We start from the raw sequence: 19,494 nt of genomic DNA on the forward strand, positions 1-19,494 counted from the left end.
ATTAACGGTGGCGCAGCCGTTAACGAGATCCTTAGCAAACATCCGATTTTTACGGCCCGTTAATTAGACGAGTTCACTCACGACGTCAGAGGGGGAAGAAGGTGGGGGGGGGGGGGGCAGCGGGGTTGGTCGGCTCGGAAGCCGGCGCTGCCTCCCCACTGAGACCGTTAAGAGAGCAGACGGCGGCGTTTCGCGGAGACGATGGGTTGGCTTCGCGCATATCCACGGCACATGTCGACGTGCTATGAGAAAGAAGGCTGCCGTTGCCTGAAATGTCGCCAATTTAACGTTTTTTTTCTTCCTTTCAAGGCCACGGTGTTATTTACACATTTGTTCAGTTTGTTTTCCTGCCACTTCCTCTTTAATTGTGTGTGTGCACCACTGCCAATGCAGCAGCAGCAGCAGCAGCACCCAATTATTCCTTCTATGTTTGTAGAACTACTGAGATCGTCTTGAAAAAAAAATGGCACAGGGACCCTGGGCATTGATCAAAATAACAATGTAATGAGTGCCACTCACTGCGGGAGTGCCACTCACTGCGCGAGTCTGCGTGCCTCCCCCTTGCCGCTCACCTTGGAAGACTCTCCTGCCGGTGACAGGGTCCTGGCTCGGGATGTTTCCTCTGCCTTCTGGACACAGCGACCGAAACTCCTCTGCAGAAACAAGAGATTCATGGGCTCACTCGCAGGGTGAGCCGTAGACTCACACGGAGAGCCGTAAACTCGCACGGAGATCCATAGACTCACACGGAGAGCCGTAGACTCACACGGTGAGCCGTAGACTCGCACGGAGATCCATAGACTCACACGGAGAGCCGTAGACTCACACGGTGAGCCGTAGACTCACACGGTGAGCCGTAGACTCACACGGAGATACATAAACTCACACGGAGATACACAGACTCACACGGAGAGCCGTAGACTCACACGGAGAGCCGTAGACTCACACGGAGAGCCGTAGACTCACACGGAGATCCATAGACTCACAAGGAGAGCCGTAGAGACTTACACAAAGAATGATAAACTCACACGTAGATACATAGATTCACACAAAGAATCTTTGACTCACACGTAAATCCATAGACTCACACAAAGAATCATTGACTCACACGTAGATCCATAGACTCACACAAAGAATCATAGACTCACACGTAGATCCATAGACTCACACGGAAAGCCATAGGAAAAACCCACAACCACACACTTACATAGATACACCCATAGACTCGCTTAGACACCCATATGCTCGCATGGGTACCCATATGGAGACCCATAGACTCACATGGGAACCCAATAACTCACTTAGGAACCCGAAGTGTATGCATGTTGAACCTCTTTCGCACTGTACGTAGCCAACTGTACTCATCGGAGGTGAGCATGGGTCGAAGGGAGTCTATGGGCTTCTATGTAAGTGTATGGGATCTCCTGTAAATATTTGGATCTGTATATGATGAGACCTATATACTCACATGCAGACCCAGGCACTCAACAGGGACCCATAGACTCACACAGAGACCTATGACCGACTTCCTCTCACGATAAACACACCGTGTCTGCACAGCATCTTGAGATGCGGTGGCATTTATTGTCCAGTATTATCTCACTCTCAAAGAGAGAGAGAGAGAGACTGCGGTGCGAGGAAGAATCACAGACAAGCGAGGTAGGAAACCAGGCTGTGATCCAACACCAAATTCCCTCCCAAGCTCTGCAGTCCTCTACATATATATGAAGGCATTACCGGCCAATCAACGAGCGTTTACATGTGGGAGGAAACTGGTGTGCGCGGAGAAAACCCACGCGTGCACACGGGGCCAACGCTCGACTCCGCTCAAATGGAAACGGGTGTGAAGTCCGCATTCGCTGTACGGCCCTTCTGCCGGCAAGCCAGGGTACACGGCTCCTCCGCCGCTGCCTCCGTTGGTCAGTGGATTACCTGGCCACCTGCAAGCGTAGCCACCGCCACCAACGCCGCAGCCGCCCGGCTAGCTCGCCGTGCCGCATCTCACGCGGTTGCTTCTCGCGGAAAGGGGGTGGGGTGGGCGGTGGGGTGGGCGGGCGGGCCGGCGGGCGGCGGCCGGAACGACGGATTCGACGCGGCGCTTGCGGTTACCGGTGTCGGCGGGCGGGCAGGGCCGGATGGCGCAGTCGACGCCCCAGCCGGCGCCCGCGGTGCAGCAGCACTCGGCGCGGGTGGCGTTCCACGCGAGCACGTTGGAGCACGCGGTCTCCGAGTCCACGTCGTAGTAGCACTCCTTGCGCTCGTCGCGGCCAGAGCTTCCCGTCCTCGCGGGCACTGCGGCTGACGACCGACGGGAGGGGGGGGGGGGGCGTGACGAGGGGGGGGGGGGGGCGGGGGGACGAGGGGGGGGGCAACGAGGGGGGGGGGACAGGCACGGGGAGGAGGACGATGACGATGATGATAGCGATGATTATGATTCTGTTCGTGCCGATGGCAATTTGTTCCGTGGATCAATGCCAAAAAATGTCCGGATCTGCTGGCCAAGACGATGGGGCGTCAGGAGGTAAGAGTTCGTGCCGTTTCGCTGCGCCTCAACCGCTGCTGAATGAGCACATATCACAGTGGTTTACCGTGTGGTCGAGAGTTTGGGCTGCATGGCCACAATCACACTATGGCATGTCGATAATTTGACAACACTGCGTCATCATCATCATAATCATACGTTTATGATTGTAATATGTTTATGATGCGGAAGTAGATAGGAAAAAGGAAGAGATCTATAAACTCCGGCTACGGACCATGGACCCCCGACACTCACCCGGCCGCCTGTCGGAGCCTTCTGGGAAGACGACCGCGCCGTGCCTCTCCGTCGTTTCGGCAAAACCTGCGGCGGTGACGAGCGACGGTTTTACACACGGCACCAGCTACTCACTTTAGGCCGAGGCGACTTAGGGGAGGCCCAGGAGCGTTTGAGATAATCGTCGCTCGGCATCGGCCACGAGCAGGAATCGAACTCAGGGCCACCGGGTTCGTATCGCAGCGCGCAATAACGGCCGCGCCCACTCTGACACTGACACTTGCATCGGATCGTACGCTTGAAAATCGATTATTTACGATTGTTGCAAACATTGCAACAGATATACTCGCGTGGCATTTTGGCTCACGGAAGCGAACAAAACGATGGACAAGCAGGACAGGGAACAAACACCACCGGGAACAATACAAACGGGCAGGTAAATACGAGACAGATTCATGAAACAATTCCTGCAATTGGCTGTATTAGGAACGCGAGCCCCCCAAATCGTGAAAAAGTCCTAAAATAGCTGTTGGATTTTGATCGCGTGTTTGCGGCCGGAAGGATGTTCACGCACAGCTGCCTCGGATGCCTCATTCCTGTTCTTGACGCAAAATAAAGTGTACGCGACGTTCATGCAGCACGCACACTAATATGTTGTAGATTCAAACATGTTTGAACGCGTGTTATCACGTGTTTGCTCTGTGTGCCGTCACCTGATACCCTGGACACCCCTGCGAAGTGAGGATATTGCCCCGTCTGATCGCAAGGGATTATCCTCCAGGTATCCAAGCAATATATATTTGTAAAAAAAATAAATAAACGAAGTACCTGGCCTCCACGCGAGGCCGGGCAGCGATCCCGTGGAGTGGAGATTGGGAACTCCGATGGCAGAATCTGGAACAACACAAAAAGTCAACTCATCCCTCTTCCTCCATTCCCTACCCTCCTTTCGACAATTTCACAAAAAATAGACGGCCTGCAGCAGCTGCTGCTCCTTGAGACGCAAAAGATGTAAGAATATTACATTTACGTTATAAACATCACTCAATTTTAGTTGAGGTTTTTTTTATACGTACTTTAAAAATAAAATAAAATAATAGCAACAGGGAGGATTGGGTGGGGGGAGGGTTCTTTCTCACCGGGCCGTGCCGGCGAGCCTGCCGGAGGATTGGCAGAGCCGGCCTGGCCGTGTCCCTCCGGGAGAGCTGTGCGGTGAAAATAAAACACGCGACCGTGAAATCCGCCGCACGGGAACTCCACTTGGAGCCGAGCCAGGCCAGCGCTATGATGCCGCCGGCACGTGATATAAAGAAATATGATTTCAACACGTGGCATTTCGAAACTTTTTACATCGTCATTTTTATTATTGTTATTTACGATCATGAAATAAATTTGAAGGCCATTTTATGTTGGTTCTTTTGGCGAAAATAAACATTTCCGCAGTGGTGTTGGCGCGCGGCACATCGGCAGGAATCACGGTCACTCTTGTCGATGTGACAAACGCCCCCCTCTCCCAACGGAATGCCGCTGACGCGATGTAGCGTTTAGCGCAATTGACTTGCAATCCAGAGGTCGTTTCGATCTCCCGGCAGGTGAGACAATCCCCACCCCCACCGCCCCACCACCTCCAACATCCCTCCCTGGCCAGCATCTGTCCACGCAGAAGTTGACACCCATGCGACCGCAAATTAAACGATCAGCAAGTGGCGTGCGGTGGAGGGTTACTCCCATTCCTTCCAAGGCATCTGGCCGGCGTGGAAAAGTAAGCTGAAGAGGGGTGGAGGGGGCTCTACTTGAACAACCGCACGAGAAATAAACTGCAGGGCTGCACCTTTACCTTTACCAGGGGAATCATAAAATATCTCTCGGCGTCACATCATGAAGCCAATAGGGGATCGATACCTGTGTGAACGCGTTGAGCCGTGTGAACAGCAGGTCCTCGCTGGCGATCATGATTCCCTTGAAGAGAGCGGAGAAACGCGACCGTCATTCTCATCGCAACCGACGCCGTGGAGCGTATCCCTGCCGAGCAAACCTCAAGGCCAACGGTCGAGACAAATGACCGAATGTACGTACGTGTGCGTGTTGAACTTCGTTCGCAGCGTACGTAACCAACCGTGCTCAGGGGACGTGTCGGGGAAGGAAAATTAGCTGAATACAAAGAGCAGTTCTGAATACGAAAGTGAAGATTTAAGAATGGCAGTGAAGAGAGGGAGCCACGCCCGAGAGAGAGAGAGCAGGTTGCACTGCGGAGATTAGATCGATGAAAGCTGCCCGGGCGATAGATTCGTTACATCGCAGGGCTGTGAAAGGTGGCAACGAATTTCGGGAGGCTTTCATCCAGAAGTGGATTGATCATAGCTTCTGACGAATCAAATTTAATTGGGGGGGGGGGGGGGGGCAATGGTGGCACAGTGGTTAGTGCACTGAGATTTGATTTACAAACTAACATTTTGTGACGATTCCTCGTTTTTCAGCAACGGCGATCGCGAGTGGCAACTGAATCACGGTGTGGGGTGAACAAGCACACACCGAGGTGAGGAAGTGTATCATCACAGGAAGCCGTCAGTCACGCAGCGCTGAGGGGAGGCCCTCATCCAGCAGTAGAATGACAAAGGGGCCGTAACGCAAATATGCGCTGACGACATCGTTCGGACGTCTTGGGATTTTGCGCAAGGCTCGCATTTTTTATTTTTCTTTTTATTTATTTTTCCCTTCCCTCACGTGCACTCGGGGTTTGTGGCCCTGAGCCGGAATGGCACGCCGAGACGCCGCAGAATTTCCTGGCCTGAATAACAAAAAAAAAATCATCACGTTTTTTTATTTATTTTCTTCCTCTCTGCTCGTCGTGCTTCAAGAAAATTTACACCATCCCTGGGACCATGTGGTGAAAAAAGAAAACAGGAGGTTTGTGCACCCGGCCCTACGATATCAGATTGAGGGTGTACGAGGGAAGGGTGTTTTTGGCAAGAGGTGTCTCCTGTGGAATAAAGCAGCAGGGCCTGCGGGAGGGCGATCGCCGCCAACGACGGCGCACAACGAGGGCGGCCGGAGGGGCTGGTGCAGAAATAAAATGACAAGTGTGTGTTCGCTCGTCGTGTTAAGGTCGCGCGGGGTTCACAGCGACCGTTCCCGTGAAGGATGTTCACGTGTTTAAACACAAAGCAACCGAAGGAGAGTTTCTCCAGGGTTCCACCCCACCCCCGCCACCACCACCCGCAGCCCGCCCACTGTAGCTGCGCGTTCCAACGCAACGCCTGATCCGGCCGCCACTAACCCCGGAGCCCTTGCAACAACCCCCTCCGGTGGGGCCGCTGCGCGATTCACAGCCGAGTTCATTTATTTTTAATCAGTCAGATCGGCGCGTAGGCAAACCCCTCCGCCACCCGACACGCAGCCCATTCGTGAAGTTTGCCACGCGAGCAAAGGTGCCAGTGTGCGTTGGAGAGGCACCAGCGGCTCGGTAGCAAATCGTTAAATGCGCCGCGAAAACGTTTGCGGGCACGCTCAACATTACCAGGCTGTCCGGGTTCGCCGATCCTCTTCAACCGAAGGGAAACCAAAGCCATCGCAGTTGGGAGCTCCTCCGCCTCCGCCGCTGTGTGCGACGCGTTGAGGAGGAGGAGGGGGGGGGGGCAGGGGGGAGTTACCGGGCCGCGGGTCCGGAGTGCGCGACGGTGATCCGTGTGTCTGCTGCCCGTCCGTGTGCGAGCTGTGACCTGCAAGTGAGAAATGGAGAAAAACTGACAGCCTCATATTCCGAGTTCCGATCGCGTTCAATGGGTACGAAAGTTTCTCTTTGTTGTTGTTGTTTTGTGTAAAAGTACAATTTACGAACAAACCAAAAAAAATATCGGCGCTTACCTGGTTGTGGCCTCGACGAAATCGGTGTCCGCTGACCTGCGGTTCAAAAAGGGTGCGGGGATTCCCGGATTAAACTTGAATCGAGGCCACAATTTGCAATTTGTATGTCGTTATTTAAATGTCAAGATACTAGAACAGAGGTTAAATTCACCCAAACCGGCGACGCGACAAAATCTCGTGATTCCAGGTTGCAACTTGGTTCTCTATTCGACAATTTTCGTATCGTTTTTAGTGTCGCTTCAGTGTTGCTTAATTTTGTTTTTGTGTCCCGTCCCCTGCGGGTTTGTTCACTCCATCAGCCTGAGTCCAACACTGGGAGGACATTTCCATGCAACTTGCACGAACGCAAGCAACCTCTTCCGTCGCGTGCCGTTCGGTGCATGCAGCGTTAACGCAATAGATTACACTTTTTAAGTGACGGAGTTATACATCGTTACGCAACACAGATTTGCAAGATAACATTTCGTCAGGATTCCTCTGCACAAAACTGTGGCTGGGACCTGCTGCAAGAACGTTCGTTTCGGCTCTCGTTAGTTCGAACATTGCCACCCTGCGATGTCCTGGAACTGCCGCCGCCACCGCCGCCGGCCTTGGACGGAGGTCGTCCTGCCAACATAACTTTCTTGGCTCATGGGCCTCACCGGCTGGAATAATAAAGTCGTAGTCTGAGTCTATGAGTCCCGATGTAACTCTGTGGATCTCTATGCAACTCTACGTAACAGCAACGTCCTGCAACTGCCGCCACTGCCCACGGCCTTGGACCGTGATCGTGTTTGCAAAAGAGCTGCTGGGCTCAAAGGGGCCTCACCAGTCGCAACAATAAAAGTCGCAGTCGGAGTCGATGAGTCTCTGTAGGACTCTGTGTGGATCTCTATCCTCAAGGTTACAGGGTTGAAGTCTGACGTGCGTCTCCTCGAAACTTGGTGCTGCCCCCTTGCACCCTCACACCCCGACGTCGCACGGCTCGGGCGAATGACAATTCGCGAACGTGAAACGTCTACGAAACTCTCCCTGCAGACCCCGGCAGTTTGTCAACAAACACGGCTCTGGATCGGATCCCCCCCCAACCCCCCCCCCCCCCCCACTCTGATCTTACGCGGCTCCTCTGAACGATCACCCAGCAGCTCGTCAAACGCACAGAGGCTGGTGGGCCCGGCCGAACGAAATTTGTTTACCGTTTTTATTATTCTTCAATGTAATCTGCTTTAATGAATTCCTGCGGAAATTAAATGTTTAGACCGGCCGGATATGATTTCAATTCACAATAAAAAGTTGTTGGGATAATCATGAAAAAAAAATTGTCAAAGAAAATAAGTTCATAATATAGGTCTTTTTTTGTGGTTAGACCACGTAAATATAAATGTGTCGACAAACCCGCCACCACCTGACACAGCCAATTAGTAAGGTTTGTCACGTAAACAGAACGTGCCAATTCGCCACAAGTACAGCACACCGGTGTGTTGGAGAGCAAATCCACAACATTGACAATCTGAGCACGACGTTTCACCAGTAATTACAACTGGCACCATAAGGCCTCACGTTCGCACGATCCTGGCATCGTGACAAAGAAAGCAAAACAACACAAGACGTAATTGCGTCCGCTCACTATGATTGAACGCAAATGTTCAGACCACCTGTTGGCTTTGCGAGGGCCTTGTTGTGCAACAGGAAACGCAGGGTGATCCATTTATACGAAGGGGTGGGTAGCCAGCACCACGCCCGGACGCCTGTGTCTCCCCAGTGGCGATGTTTACGCGCTGCACCGGGTACTCATTTGAGGCTGAGTCGACCTAGGGGAGGCCCAGGACCGCTTCAGATAATCGCCACTGCTATTGGTGGCCGTGAATGGGAATCGAACTCGGGTCTTTGGGCTCGTATGTAGCGCAGCGCGCTAACCGCCAGACTCGCGCACATGCACGGAACAACCAAAACAAGCGATGGTAGAGTGTGTTTTTGTGCTGGCATCGCTGTATATTATTTCTTCACGAAACTCTCAATACATTGCAAACACGTGTTTGCATCACAACGGGATGGGGCCATGATCAATAAAACAAAAGGCCACTTATGTCCGATTAGGCCGCGTCTGTCACTCACCTGCACCGCCAGGCTGCTGCTGCTGCTGCCTCTGCGTGCCTGGAAGCTGTCCAACGTCCGTCTTCTCGTGGGAGCCTTCATCGAGCAGCGGCAACATCCCAAGACAGATTTCAGCGGCGGTTATTTGGCGTGTCGCGAAACCGGATCCGGTTACGTTCGCTTTTGCGCGCGCGCGCCTGCTCGCCATCAGCTGGGAGCCGTGAGCGACGGACACTTCCCCCGAGCCGCCGTGCGACGATCGCTCGGAATAAGCGGCGGTGCCATCCGCGCAACGGGCGGCGTACAGGGGCAGCGCTTAGCGCGTAGCTCACGGACGCAGTTTGGCGGTCGTACCGCGCGTTCGTGCCCGAGCGAGCGCCGTACCGCACGACGTCCGGGGGGGGGGGGGGGGGTTGCTCCGAGTCCTGGCAGATGCTTCGGGAGCTCCCGGTCACGTGGAGCGAGCGAAACAACGCGCGGTACGACCCAAAAACACTAAAACGCGCCGGAGAGTCAAAGCGGTGGTGTTCGTCTGTGTGGGTGTGCGTGTCTGTGTCTCTCTGAGTGTTTCCAAACACCTGGTCGAGTGCCTGGCTGGGCAGCTTGGCTGTGCAGGTTCATTGGCTCGTTGAATTCTGCAATGATAAAATAAGCACACACACACACACAAAGACAAAGGTTCCCGTATAGCCGTGATTGTAGGGGCAAGTGCTGTCAGCGAGCACCTTGTGATGGCAGGCGCAGCGGACGAAGGGGTGGTGTGGCCGGTATTACGTCTGCCCACCTTTGCATCCCCTGTGGCTGATTTCAGGAGGAACAGGTGGAAGGATGGAGAAGGAAGATCACATGGAAGGAAAGAAGGAAGGGACAAGCGGAGAGATGGAAGGAGGAACAGGTGGATGGATGGAAGGAAGAACAGGAAGAAAGAGTGAAGGAGGAACGGGTGGAAGGAGGAGCAGATGGAGGGAATGAAAGAAGCAACAAGCAGAGAGATTGAAGGAGGATCTGGTGAAAGGAGGAACAGGCACAAAGAGTGAAGGAGGAATGGATGGAAGGAGGAACAGGTGGAGGGAATGAAAGAAGCAACAAGCAGAGAGATTGAAGGAGGATCGAATTGAAGGAGGAATGGATGGAAGGAGGAACAGGTTGAGGGAATGAAAGAAGCATCAAGCAGAGAGATTGAAGGAGGATTTGGTGAAAGGAGGAACAGGCAGAAAGAGTGAAGGAGGAATGGATGGCAGGAGGAACAGGTGGAGGGAATAAAAGAAGCAACAAGCATAGAGATTGAAGGAGGATCGAATTGAAGGAGGAATGGGTGAAAGGAGGAACAGGTTGAGGGAATGAAAGAAGCAACAAGCAAAGAGATTGAAGGAGGATCTGGTGAAAGGAGGAACAGGCAGAAAGAGTGAACGAGGAACAGGTGGAAGGAGGAACGGGTGGAAGGAACAACGGGGTAGCAGGAGGAACAGGTAGAAGGCGGAGAGGGGGAGAGGCAGAGGGGTGGGGCGAGCACCTGCGGACGAGCGGGGCCGACAGCGCCCCAGCGTGTGGTCGTAGTCGTCGCCCTCACTTTCGCACACGCAGAAGAAGGTCCCCTCGACGTTCTCGCACAGCGCCTCGCCGCACACGCCGACCACCAGCTCACACTCGTTCACGTCTGTGTCGCAAACGAAGACGAAGATCCCCCCCCCACACCCACCGCGTAGCCTTAACAGACCGCTGGGGCAAGTGGTGTTAGCGAGTGGCGCCTACGAAGGCCGGCAGGTGGTGGGGACAGCAACGCGCCCGGACGCCTTTGAGCGATGTTTACACACCACACCGAGTACTCGTTTTGGGGCCGAGTCGACCGAAGGGAGGCCCAGGACCGGTTCAACTCGCCGGGTGCGATGGGGCCGTCACGCGGACGTTCCGTTGCTCCTTGACAGCCCACGGTGGAAGGCTTCAAAGCTTCATAGCTCGTCGGATTCCTTAAGTCTAAATAGAAATTCTGATTCCGAAGGCCCCCGCGGTTTCCGTTCCTCGAGCCGTGGAGCTCGTCAGCCGTAAACGTGCGATTCCCGAATAGAGGTTTTTTTTGGGTTAGATCGCGTAAATATATAAATGTGTCGTTAAAACCCGCCACCACCCGACACAGCCAACTAGTAAGGGTTGTCACGTGAACAGAACGTGGCCAATTCGTCACTAGTACAGCACTAGTGTGTAGTGTATACTGTAGTGTATAGTGTAGTATACTAGTACAGCACACCGGTGTGTAGTGTGTAGTGTAGTGTATAGTGTAGTATATAGTGTAGTGTGTTGTGTAGTGTATAGTGTAGTATATAGTGTAGTGTATAGTGTAGTATACTAGTACAGCACACCGGTGTGTAGTGTATAGTGTAGTGTATAGTGTAGTATATAGTGTAGTGTATTGTGTAGTGTGTAGTGTATAGTGTAGTGTATAGTAGTGTACTAGTGTAGTGTATAGTGTAGTGTATAGTGTAGTGTATAGTGTAGTGTATAGTGTAGTATATAGTGTATGTGTTGTGTAGTGTATAGTGCAGTATATAGTGTAGTGTATAGTGTAGTATACTAGTACAGCAACACCGGTGTGTTGAAGAGCCAAGCCACAACATTTACAATCTTGAGTATGGCGTTTCGCCAGTAGCGCGTCGCGAGTGAGCGATTCACCCCCCCCCTCCCCGCCTTAACGAGCGTCACGAAACAAACCGTGGCCTGAGAAACGACTGCGTCAGTGGCCATTCCTCACCTACGCATCCCTTGCCTTCCTCGGCGCTCTGGAAGCCCTGGTCGCACAGGCAAGAGTAGGATCCGTGGGAATTGACGCAGTACTGGTGCGGCCAGCACACGGCGTCAGCATCCTCCTCGCACTCGTCCGCGTCTGCGGAGGCACACAGAGAGCGATGATCGCCACCGTGAGACTCCGGGCGCAGAGTCGACCGTCGTCGTGGTGATCGCGGCCGCGACCCCGGGGCGAGCGAGCAAGCGAGACAGCGACGCTCGACCGAGTAGTTCAGCGGCGCACCGGCTCCTCCGACTCGCTATTCGCACGTGCCGCGAAACAAGGCGCGCGCCTAAACGCGTTCTCTCTCCCCGCTGCTGGATACGGACGTGCGTGTGGTGAACTTCTTTCGCACCGTACGTAGACAACCCGCGCTTAATCGGAGGTGCCGGGGGAAGGACAAAAATAATTGAACACAAAAAGCGGTTCTACAGAAATGAGTTTTCAATCCAAATAATTTAGAAGTGCACAGCTCCAGTGGCACGAAGAGCGGGTTGGCAAAGAGGCGCGGGAGCACAGAACACAACCACAATGGATGTTGTCCCACTGCCCTCTGCTTGCCCACAACATAGCCCCACAGAAGCCGACAGCAAGCTGCTTATACTGGTAGGAACCTCCTGGTTACACCAGCCCACAGGGGATTATTGCGTCCGTCGTGCAGGGAGGGGCTGGGTGGGGAGAGAGGGGCTGGGTGGGGAGGGAAGGGTGGGGAGGAGCTGGGTGGGGAGGGTGGGGAGGGGCTGGGTGGGGAGGGGCTGGTCACCCCGTGGTGCCCTTATAAAACTCAACGTTTAACCTACTCACGCCGGCTTGTGTCCGCCCTCACAGTCGGGTATATTTGCGGAATACACCACATCGCCGTTGACCCTGCAGGCCATTGACCAGAGCAACCCAACGTTCCTTCCAGCTCCCTCCGCAGGAATGTGTTATAGAGGTTCAACCCACGGTGTGAGTGTTGTTACCACTACAGACGGAATATGTTGCTCTCGTTTGACAGCGCTGAGTTGTTGTCTGTCCATACTTCACCACACTGGTCAATGCAGGTTGGTGAAGCTGTGGGGGTACGACGGGGGGGGGGGGGGGGGGGGCGGGACGGGTCCAAATCTCACTCGCCACTGATGGTAGCCGTAGCCGGGATTCACCCTTAAGAATCACCGCACTCGGTTTTTGCCTTCATGCGCTAACCACTGAGCCACTGCTCCCTTATTTGGGAAACTCGGATTGTTTACACAAAGTGCCAGGAATACGTTCGATTTCACTATGGCCTCAACAGACTGTTGAGGAAAGTGCTGTTAGCACGGCACACCATGGGGTGGTTTGCCAACACCACGTCCGGCCGCCTTTGTCTCCCGAAAGGTGATATTTACACATTGGAGCAGGTACTCACTTGAGGCTGAGTCAACCTAGCGGAGGCCCAGAACTGGTTTCAGATAACCGTCACTGGGTGTTGGCCGTGAGCGGGAATCGAACTCGGGTCGCCGGGTTCGGAGCGCAGCGTGGCGCTTAACCGCTACTATGCTACCGCAAAGACAAAGATCCCCCGTATAGCCTTAACAGACTGTGGGGGCAAGTTCTGTTAGCGAGCACCTACGAAGGCCGGCACGACACACGAGGGGGTGGCCAACACCGCGCCCGGCCGCCTTTGTCTCCCTGGCAGCAACGTTTGCACATCGCACCGGGTACTCATTTGAGGCTGAGTCGACCTAGGGGAGGCCCAGGACCGGTTCAGATAATCGTCACTGGGTGTTGGCCGCGAGCGGGAATCGAACCCGAGTCGCCTGATTCCTAGCACAGCGCGCTAACCGCTACACCACCGCTCCCACACGCAGCACACGCACATTGCGCTCGAATGAGGCAACCCCCACTCCACCGCGCCCCGTCTCACATCAACTCGCTCGCACGAACGCCGCCGCCGTCGCCGCTCAGTCTCAAAAAGCGTCGACGCGGGGAAGCGGCGCGCGACGACCCAAACAGAGTCCCAAATCACGAGAACCGCCTGCAACATCGCTCGCCGCGCGCGGGGCACCAGGGGTCAAGTTCACAGACAGCGAGCAACTCCCGGCTCGCGTGCGGGTTCGAGACGGGCCACTCCGACACTGCGCGGAGAGATGGGAGATGGTGCGGGGGTGGGGGGGAGTGTGGCGTACGTGGTGTTGTTGTTGTGGAGAGCCCAGTTTCGCCAAAAAAATACCGAGTAACTAAAGTTATTTTTTTTATGAAGTGAGATGAATTGTGGACGAAAACAAATACCGACGAGTGGTAAAATAAAAAGATATGTAAACAGACAAGCGACGAGAGAGATGCGTGAATCATTTTCACTTTAATGGCGTTGCTCTGTCGTTTATCAGGACGTGAACTTGAGGATGAAATTCGATGAATACGTATTTTTCTCTCTCTCTCTATAAATCAGGGATCTCCTTGAGCTGCTTGGGGTCCTGAGCAAAAGGCTGGGGAAGAGGGGGGAGGGGAGAGACCGAGGGAATGAGACTCTGGCGGGGGGGGGGGCTCACTTTCATCCACCGTTCACCACCGATTCTCCCCGAGGAGGCCGGCAATAAATGCCCACGTGTCCTGAATGTGGCCGAAACCCGCGTGGGATTCCTTCAGTCGTCAGACAGAGAGAGAGAGAGAGCCCTGTGGCTCTCCGCCGGTGCTTCTGCTGCTGCTGCTGCTCCGCATGCCTCGAAAGTGATATCTCTCTCAGCCTGGACCGCGGGACGATGAAAACAGCCGAAGGCTAGCACGGCATTCAGCAATAAACCGTTGATTTACTGCTGCCCCACAGCGTGAAATTTATTGTTGGGTATAATAATAATAAAAGTAAAGATGCAGCCCCGCAAGTACCTGCTCGTGCCAGCGCTGGAGGGATGGCCTACCACAATTGAGATTGAGTGCGCTCTAGAAAACAACAACAAGGGACCGTTGCGGGAACGCAACGTCGGAGGGATGTATACGGGCTCGCTTCAGATGAGACTGCGAAGGTGAAAGGTGGAATGGACAGCTGCAGGGATACTCTCTCCAAGCGCGAGCTGGTCTTCAGTGGAATGGGGTGGGTGAGGTGGGGTGGGGTGGGGGGTGCCAGCATTTTCCTTGCGGGGTTCTGTCACTCAAACGAAGCTGTAATTACCGCACAATTCAAGCGTGGACTTCACAGCAGGGGTGAAGGATGAGGCGGTGCAGGGTTCGTTGGGAAGGCACATACCGGGAGTTACGTCAATGCAGCGGCGGACTAAAGCCGGGCACGTGGCCGCGCGCCACGCTCGTGCTGGGCTTATCGGGATCGAGTGGCGGAGTAAGCGGTGAGCGGACTGCAAACTCGATTGCTCGAGCTGGATTCCTGGTCACCTCTTAATGTCTCGATGCGAGTCTTACGAGTCTTTGTGCGAGTCTGTGTGTAGCTATGTGAGTTTATGGGTCTCTGTGTGAGTCTTTTGGGTCTCTGTGTGAGTCTGTGGGTCTCTGAAAGTCTATGTGTGAATTTATGGGTGTTTGTGTGAGTATGGCTCTCTATGTGAGTCTATGGGTCTCTATGTGAGTTTGGATCTCTATGTGAGTCTATGGGTCTCTATGTGAGTCTATGGGTCTCTATGTGAGTCTATGGGGTCTCTATGTGAGTCTGGGTTTCTACGTGAGTCTATGGATCTCTATGTGAGTCTATGGGTCTATATGTGAGTATGGATCTCTACGTGAGTCTATGGGTTTCTATGTGAGTCTATGGGTATCTGTGTGAGTTTCTGAGTCTCTTAGTGAAGTGCAAACCCATCACTCTCATCAGCAATCATTGCTCAACACGGGCTGTTGCAGGATGTACAAATGGAATCCATCTGGCGACCCCAGATGCCACTTGAATCGCTTCTCCAAACCCAATGACACTCCCTTGCTTTTCAAATGTCATGATCGCGAAAGACAAGCGCGCATTTGGAACTTAGCTTGGTTGTAGGAACTTGTGGGCAAAATAGTTGATGTGGAGAGAGTATGAACGTCAGGCATTGCGGATGACGGGGAAATGTCCTGCCAGAACAAATGCTTGAGCGTTCGCGTTCGGGCAAATCCTCGGCAAGCAATGGCACGGTCTCACCACTCACATTTCGATGAATCGGGGCTCACAATTCATTTTAAGAGATGATTAATTATTATTCTTGCGTTCGGTCTCGTTGGCAAATGTTTCATTTGTACTCTTTGGTTCTTTCGGTAAAGTCACGTAGTTAGGAATAAAATAAAATAAATCACGAAGTTTCTATCGCAACACAAAGCGGTCGTCATCAGGCAAAGGAGTCAGCCTCTAAAGGCAAACTGTTTATAAGGGTTTGGGGATGGGGGTGGGCGTTTGGCATTGTTGCTGCATTGGCATTGTTGCTGCATTGGCATTGTTGCTGCATTGGCATTGTTGCTGCATTGGCATTGTTGCTGCATTGGCATTGTTGCTGCATTGGCATTGTTGCTGCATTGGCATTGTTGCTGCTTTGGCATTGTTGCTGCTTTGGCATTGTTGCTGCATTGGCATTGTTGCTGCTTTGGCATTGCTGCTGCATTGGCATTGTTGCTGCTTTGGCATTGTTGCTGCATTGGCATTGCTGCTGCTTTGGCATTGTTGCTGCATTGGCATTGTTGCTGCATTGGCATTGTTGCTGCTTTGGCATTGTTGCTGCTTTGGCATTGTTGCTGCATTGGCATTGTTGCTGCATTGGCATTGTTGCTGCTTTGGCATTGTTGCTGCTTTGGCATTGTTGCTGCATTGGCATTGTTGCTGCTTTGGCATTGTTGCTGCTTTGGCATTGCTGCTGCATTGGCATTGCTGCTGCATTGGCATTGTTGCTGCATTGGCATTGTTGCTGCTTTGGCATTGTTGCTGCTTTGGCATTGTTGCTGCTTTGGCATTGTTGCTGCTTTGGCATTGTTGCTGCATTGGCATTGTTGCTGCATTGGCATTGTTGCTGCATTGGCATTGCTGCTGCATTGGCATTGTTGCTACATTGGCATTGCTGCTGCATTGCATTGTTGCTGCATTGGAAATGTTGCTGCATTGGCATTGCTGCTGCATTGGCAATGTTGCTACATTGGCATTGCTGCTGCATTGGCATTGCTGCTACATTGGCATTGCTGCTGCATTGGCATTGTTGCTGCATTGGCATTGCTGCTGCATTGGCAATGTTGCTACATTGGCATTGCTGCTGCATTGGCATTGCTGCTGCATTGGCATTGTTGCTGCATTGGCATTGTTGCTGCATTGGCATTGCTGCTGCATTGGCAATGTTGCTACATTGGCATTGCTGCTGCATTGGCATTGCTGCTGCATTGGTATTGTTGCTGCATTGGCAATGTTGCTGCATTGGCATTGCTGCTGCATTGGCATTGTTGCTGCATTGGCAATGTTGCTGCATTGGCAATGTTGCTGCATTGGCATTGCTGCTGCATTGGCATTGTTGCTGCATTGGCATTGCTGCTGCATTGGCATTGCTGCTGCATTGGCATTGTTGCTGCATTGGCAATGTTGCTGCATTGCATTGTTGCTGCATTGGCATTGTTGCTGCATTGGCATTGCTGCTGCATTGGCATTGCTGCTGCATTGGCATTGTTGCTGCATTGGCAATGTTGCTGCATTGGCATTGCTGCTGCATTGGCACTCGTGCACCACCCGTGCTTCTGGTGTTGTTGTTGATACGCTTGGGCTACGCCCATCCACAAACCTTTATAAACAGTTTGCCTTTAGAGGCTGACTCCTTTGCCTGATGACGATCGCTTGTGTTGCGATCGAAACGTCGTGATTTATTTTATTTTATTTCTACCCACGTGACTTTACCGAAAGAACCAAAGAGTATGGATTCCTGCAGTCACAAAAGCTTCAAATCAAGATGGTCTCATTTGTATTATTTCCCCCTTTTTTTTTTCCTGGCTCTTTCGTTCCGACCTTCTAACATTGTTCTTCTCAAACCCGCCGGGTGCGTAGACATGCTGAACCTCTTTCGCACCGTGCGCATCCAAGCGTGCTCATCCAAGCATCTCGATGCACGCGCCTTGCAAGTTAACGTTCGCACGCGACGCGCGCAAAACGCTCACGCGACTCGATCGCGACTCGCGTTTGCGGCGAATGCTGGCCAATGTCGACTTGAACGTCGACGAGTCGGACAAAATCCGGCACCTCCCGTCGGCATGCTTGGCTACGTACGGAGCGGGAAAGAAGCAAAAGCGCAACGTGCGTACGCACGAGCCACCACGGCGAAAGGCGAAAGCGAGTTCCATGCTGACCGCTGTAACCTTACCCGTGCCCCTCTGCTTAGCGCCGCGTCATCGCCGCGACACCCGCGGGACGTCGTCGTCGCCCCCCCTCCACGCCCCGCTGCTCCCCCCCCACCTCCCCCCAGCTGTCAAAACACCGCTTCGACGTGGGGCTCGCTCCGAGAGTCTGCCCGGTTCATGGGCAGCCAGCCGCGGAGCAAAATATAGACTCCTCCTGTACCCCCCATCCCCCCAAACCACCCCCCCCACCACCACTATTCCTCCCCTGTGCGGAATGTACATTTTGAAGCCTTACTTAGGCGTGTTGTTGCAGTATGGGACCGGCCTCGGCAGTTGTTCGTGATTGACGTTGTACAAATCGCTTGGCGCTACGAGTCCTTTCGCGGGTCACTCCTGCGCGGTAAAGTGCATGCGCCCGTGCATTGTGCTTTTGTGCGCGCGTAAGTAAGCATGACGTGGGTACATCTCGTGACCTACACGCCCAGTAAACATTCAGACGCTGGCCCAATGCTGCACCTTTTCCTGGGCACGAAGTTCATCTGCCAGGGGGGTGTCGTAAAGTTTCCGCCGATCGTGTGATTCGATGAGTCGGGCATGATTCACGATCTCGATTTGATTTAAAGAATCTCTTTCCCCGGAGTCCGGGAGAAAGTAGCGGGCCTCTGGTTGCCGCAGAGGTCAGGTGAACGCATCGAAGGCACGTGCGATTGGATTTGAGCGTATGGCGAACTTTCCGACGAATCGACGACGCATCGGTGTAACACACACGCAGCCCCGTGTCTCCCAAACGGCGCATCAGTAATAGAAACAGTTTGACCATACTTCACCACGCGGGTCAGCGTCGGTTGGTGAAGTGTGGGGGCGGGGCCCCCCGGGATTGACTCAGACAGCACACTGATGTTAGCCGTGGGCCAGGAATCGAACTCAGGTCGCCAGGTTCAGAGCCAGTTAATGCTCTGGTGTCCTACCCTATTAATGATTACAATATGTAACACAATTTTTGTTCCTGGGTACTAAGTGTTATTTTTTAATTGCTTATGCCTAAAAATTATAGAAAATGGCTATTATTCCCCACAAAATTTGCTTTTGTGACCAGGACACAGCAGCAACAACATTTGGTTGTTTGATAAAAAACAAAGTAACCTTAAATTATGGTGATGCGGTGCATCATCACTTCATCTCATCACTCTATTTCTCACCACTTGAACTCATCACTTTCCCAGACGCGATTCGCGGACGGCCAAATTATCGCGGAGAGCGAATTTCGTGCACAACGAGGGAACGCCGCACTGCACGAATACGCGGGGCACACACTGCAGGACAGGCGAGCGCTAAGGCCCCGGGGGAGCCCACAACGGTAACCGGCGAAATGCAACCACGAAACGGGGCAGGGGGGGTGGAGGGAGGGGGGCACGCGACTCAACGGCCCGGCTTTTAGCCTGGAGAAGCAACGGCAAGGGAACACCAAATCCCCCACGCGAGAGCGGCTCGTTTCGGTTTTGTCCTGCGAATGGCATTTTAAACAACGCGAAGGTCACACGGCGCGGCGAGTATAAACATTTGCGGAAAAAACGGGAAAAAATGGATATAAATGAGATAAACAAACAAGATTTTGAGTTTTTTTCTCGTCCACCGCCGTCGTCGCCATCATCGTCTCTCTCTCTCTGCGAGCCGACATGAGGCTTGCTGCAACGACGTTCCTCCCCGATGCTCGTACATCATCCGTTCGTGCGTATAAACAGACGTTGGCTATGAGTCAGATTTTGTGGCCTTTTGCGCTCATTTA

At 53.3% G+C, this 19,494-nt stretch overlaps 1 protein-coding gene across 4 annotated transcripts in view; it reads right to left on the reverse strand.

Annotated features, from left to right (window-relative positions):
• The window catches only part of LOC133352795 (latent-transforming growth factor beta-binding protein 1-like), a 107,591-nt gene that overhangs the window by 25,066 nt on the left and 63,031 nt on the right, over positions 1 to 19,494 (reverse strand). For 3 of the 4 annotated variants that reach the window (XM_061568700.1, XM_061568698.1, XM_061568699.1), the window contains exons 26-37: positions 11,439 to 11,570; positions 10,206 to 10,349; positions 9,271 to 9,327; positions 8,714 to 8,788; positions 6,620 to 6,655; positions 6,406 to 6,474; positions 4,658 to 4,714; positions 3,895 to 3,960; positions 3,584 to 3,649; positions 2,777 to 2,842; positions 2,110 to 2,298; positions 573 to 653 (exon numbers count right to left, since the gene is read on the reverse strand). In XM_061568700.1, coding sequence (XP_061424684.1) covers positions 573 to 653; positions 2,110 to 2,298; positions 2,777 to 2,842; positions 3,584 to 3,649; positions 3,895 to 3,960; positions 4,658 to 4,714; positions 6,406 to 6,474; positions 6,620 to 6,655; positions 8,714 to 8,788; positions 9,271 to 9,327; positions 10,206 to 10,349; positions 11,439 to 11,570 — 1,038 coding nt within the window. The remainder of the gene's footprint in view (positions 1 to 572; positions 654 to 2,109; positions 2,299 to 2,776; positions 2,843 to 3,583; positions 3,650 to 3,894; positions 3,961 to 4,657; positions 4,715 to 6,405; positions 6,475 to 6,619; positions 6,656 to 8,713; positions 8,789 to 9,270; positions 9,328 to 10,205; positions 10,350 to 11,438; positions 11,571 to 19,494) is intronic. The other variant, XM_061568701.1, reaches the window with a different exon arrangement.

This window comes from Lethenteron reissneri, chromosome 41 (genome assembly GCF_015708825.2).
Source record: "Lethenteron reissneri isolate LAM-NWPU_2019-01 chromosome 41, ASM1570882v1, whole genome shotgun sequence".
NCBI lineage: Eukaryota > Metazoa > Chordata > Hyperoartia > Petromyzontiformes > Petromyzontidae > Lethenteron > Lethenteron reissneri.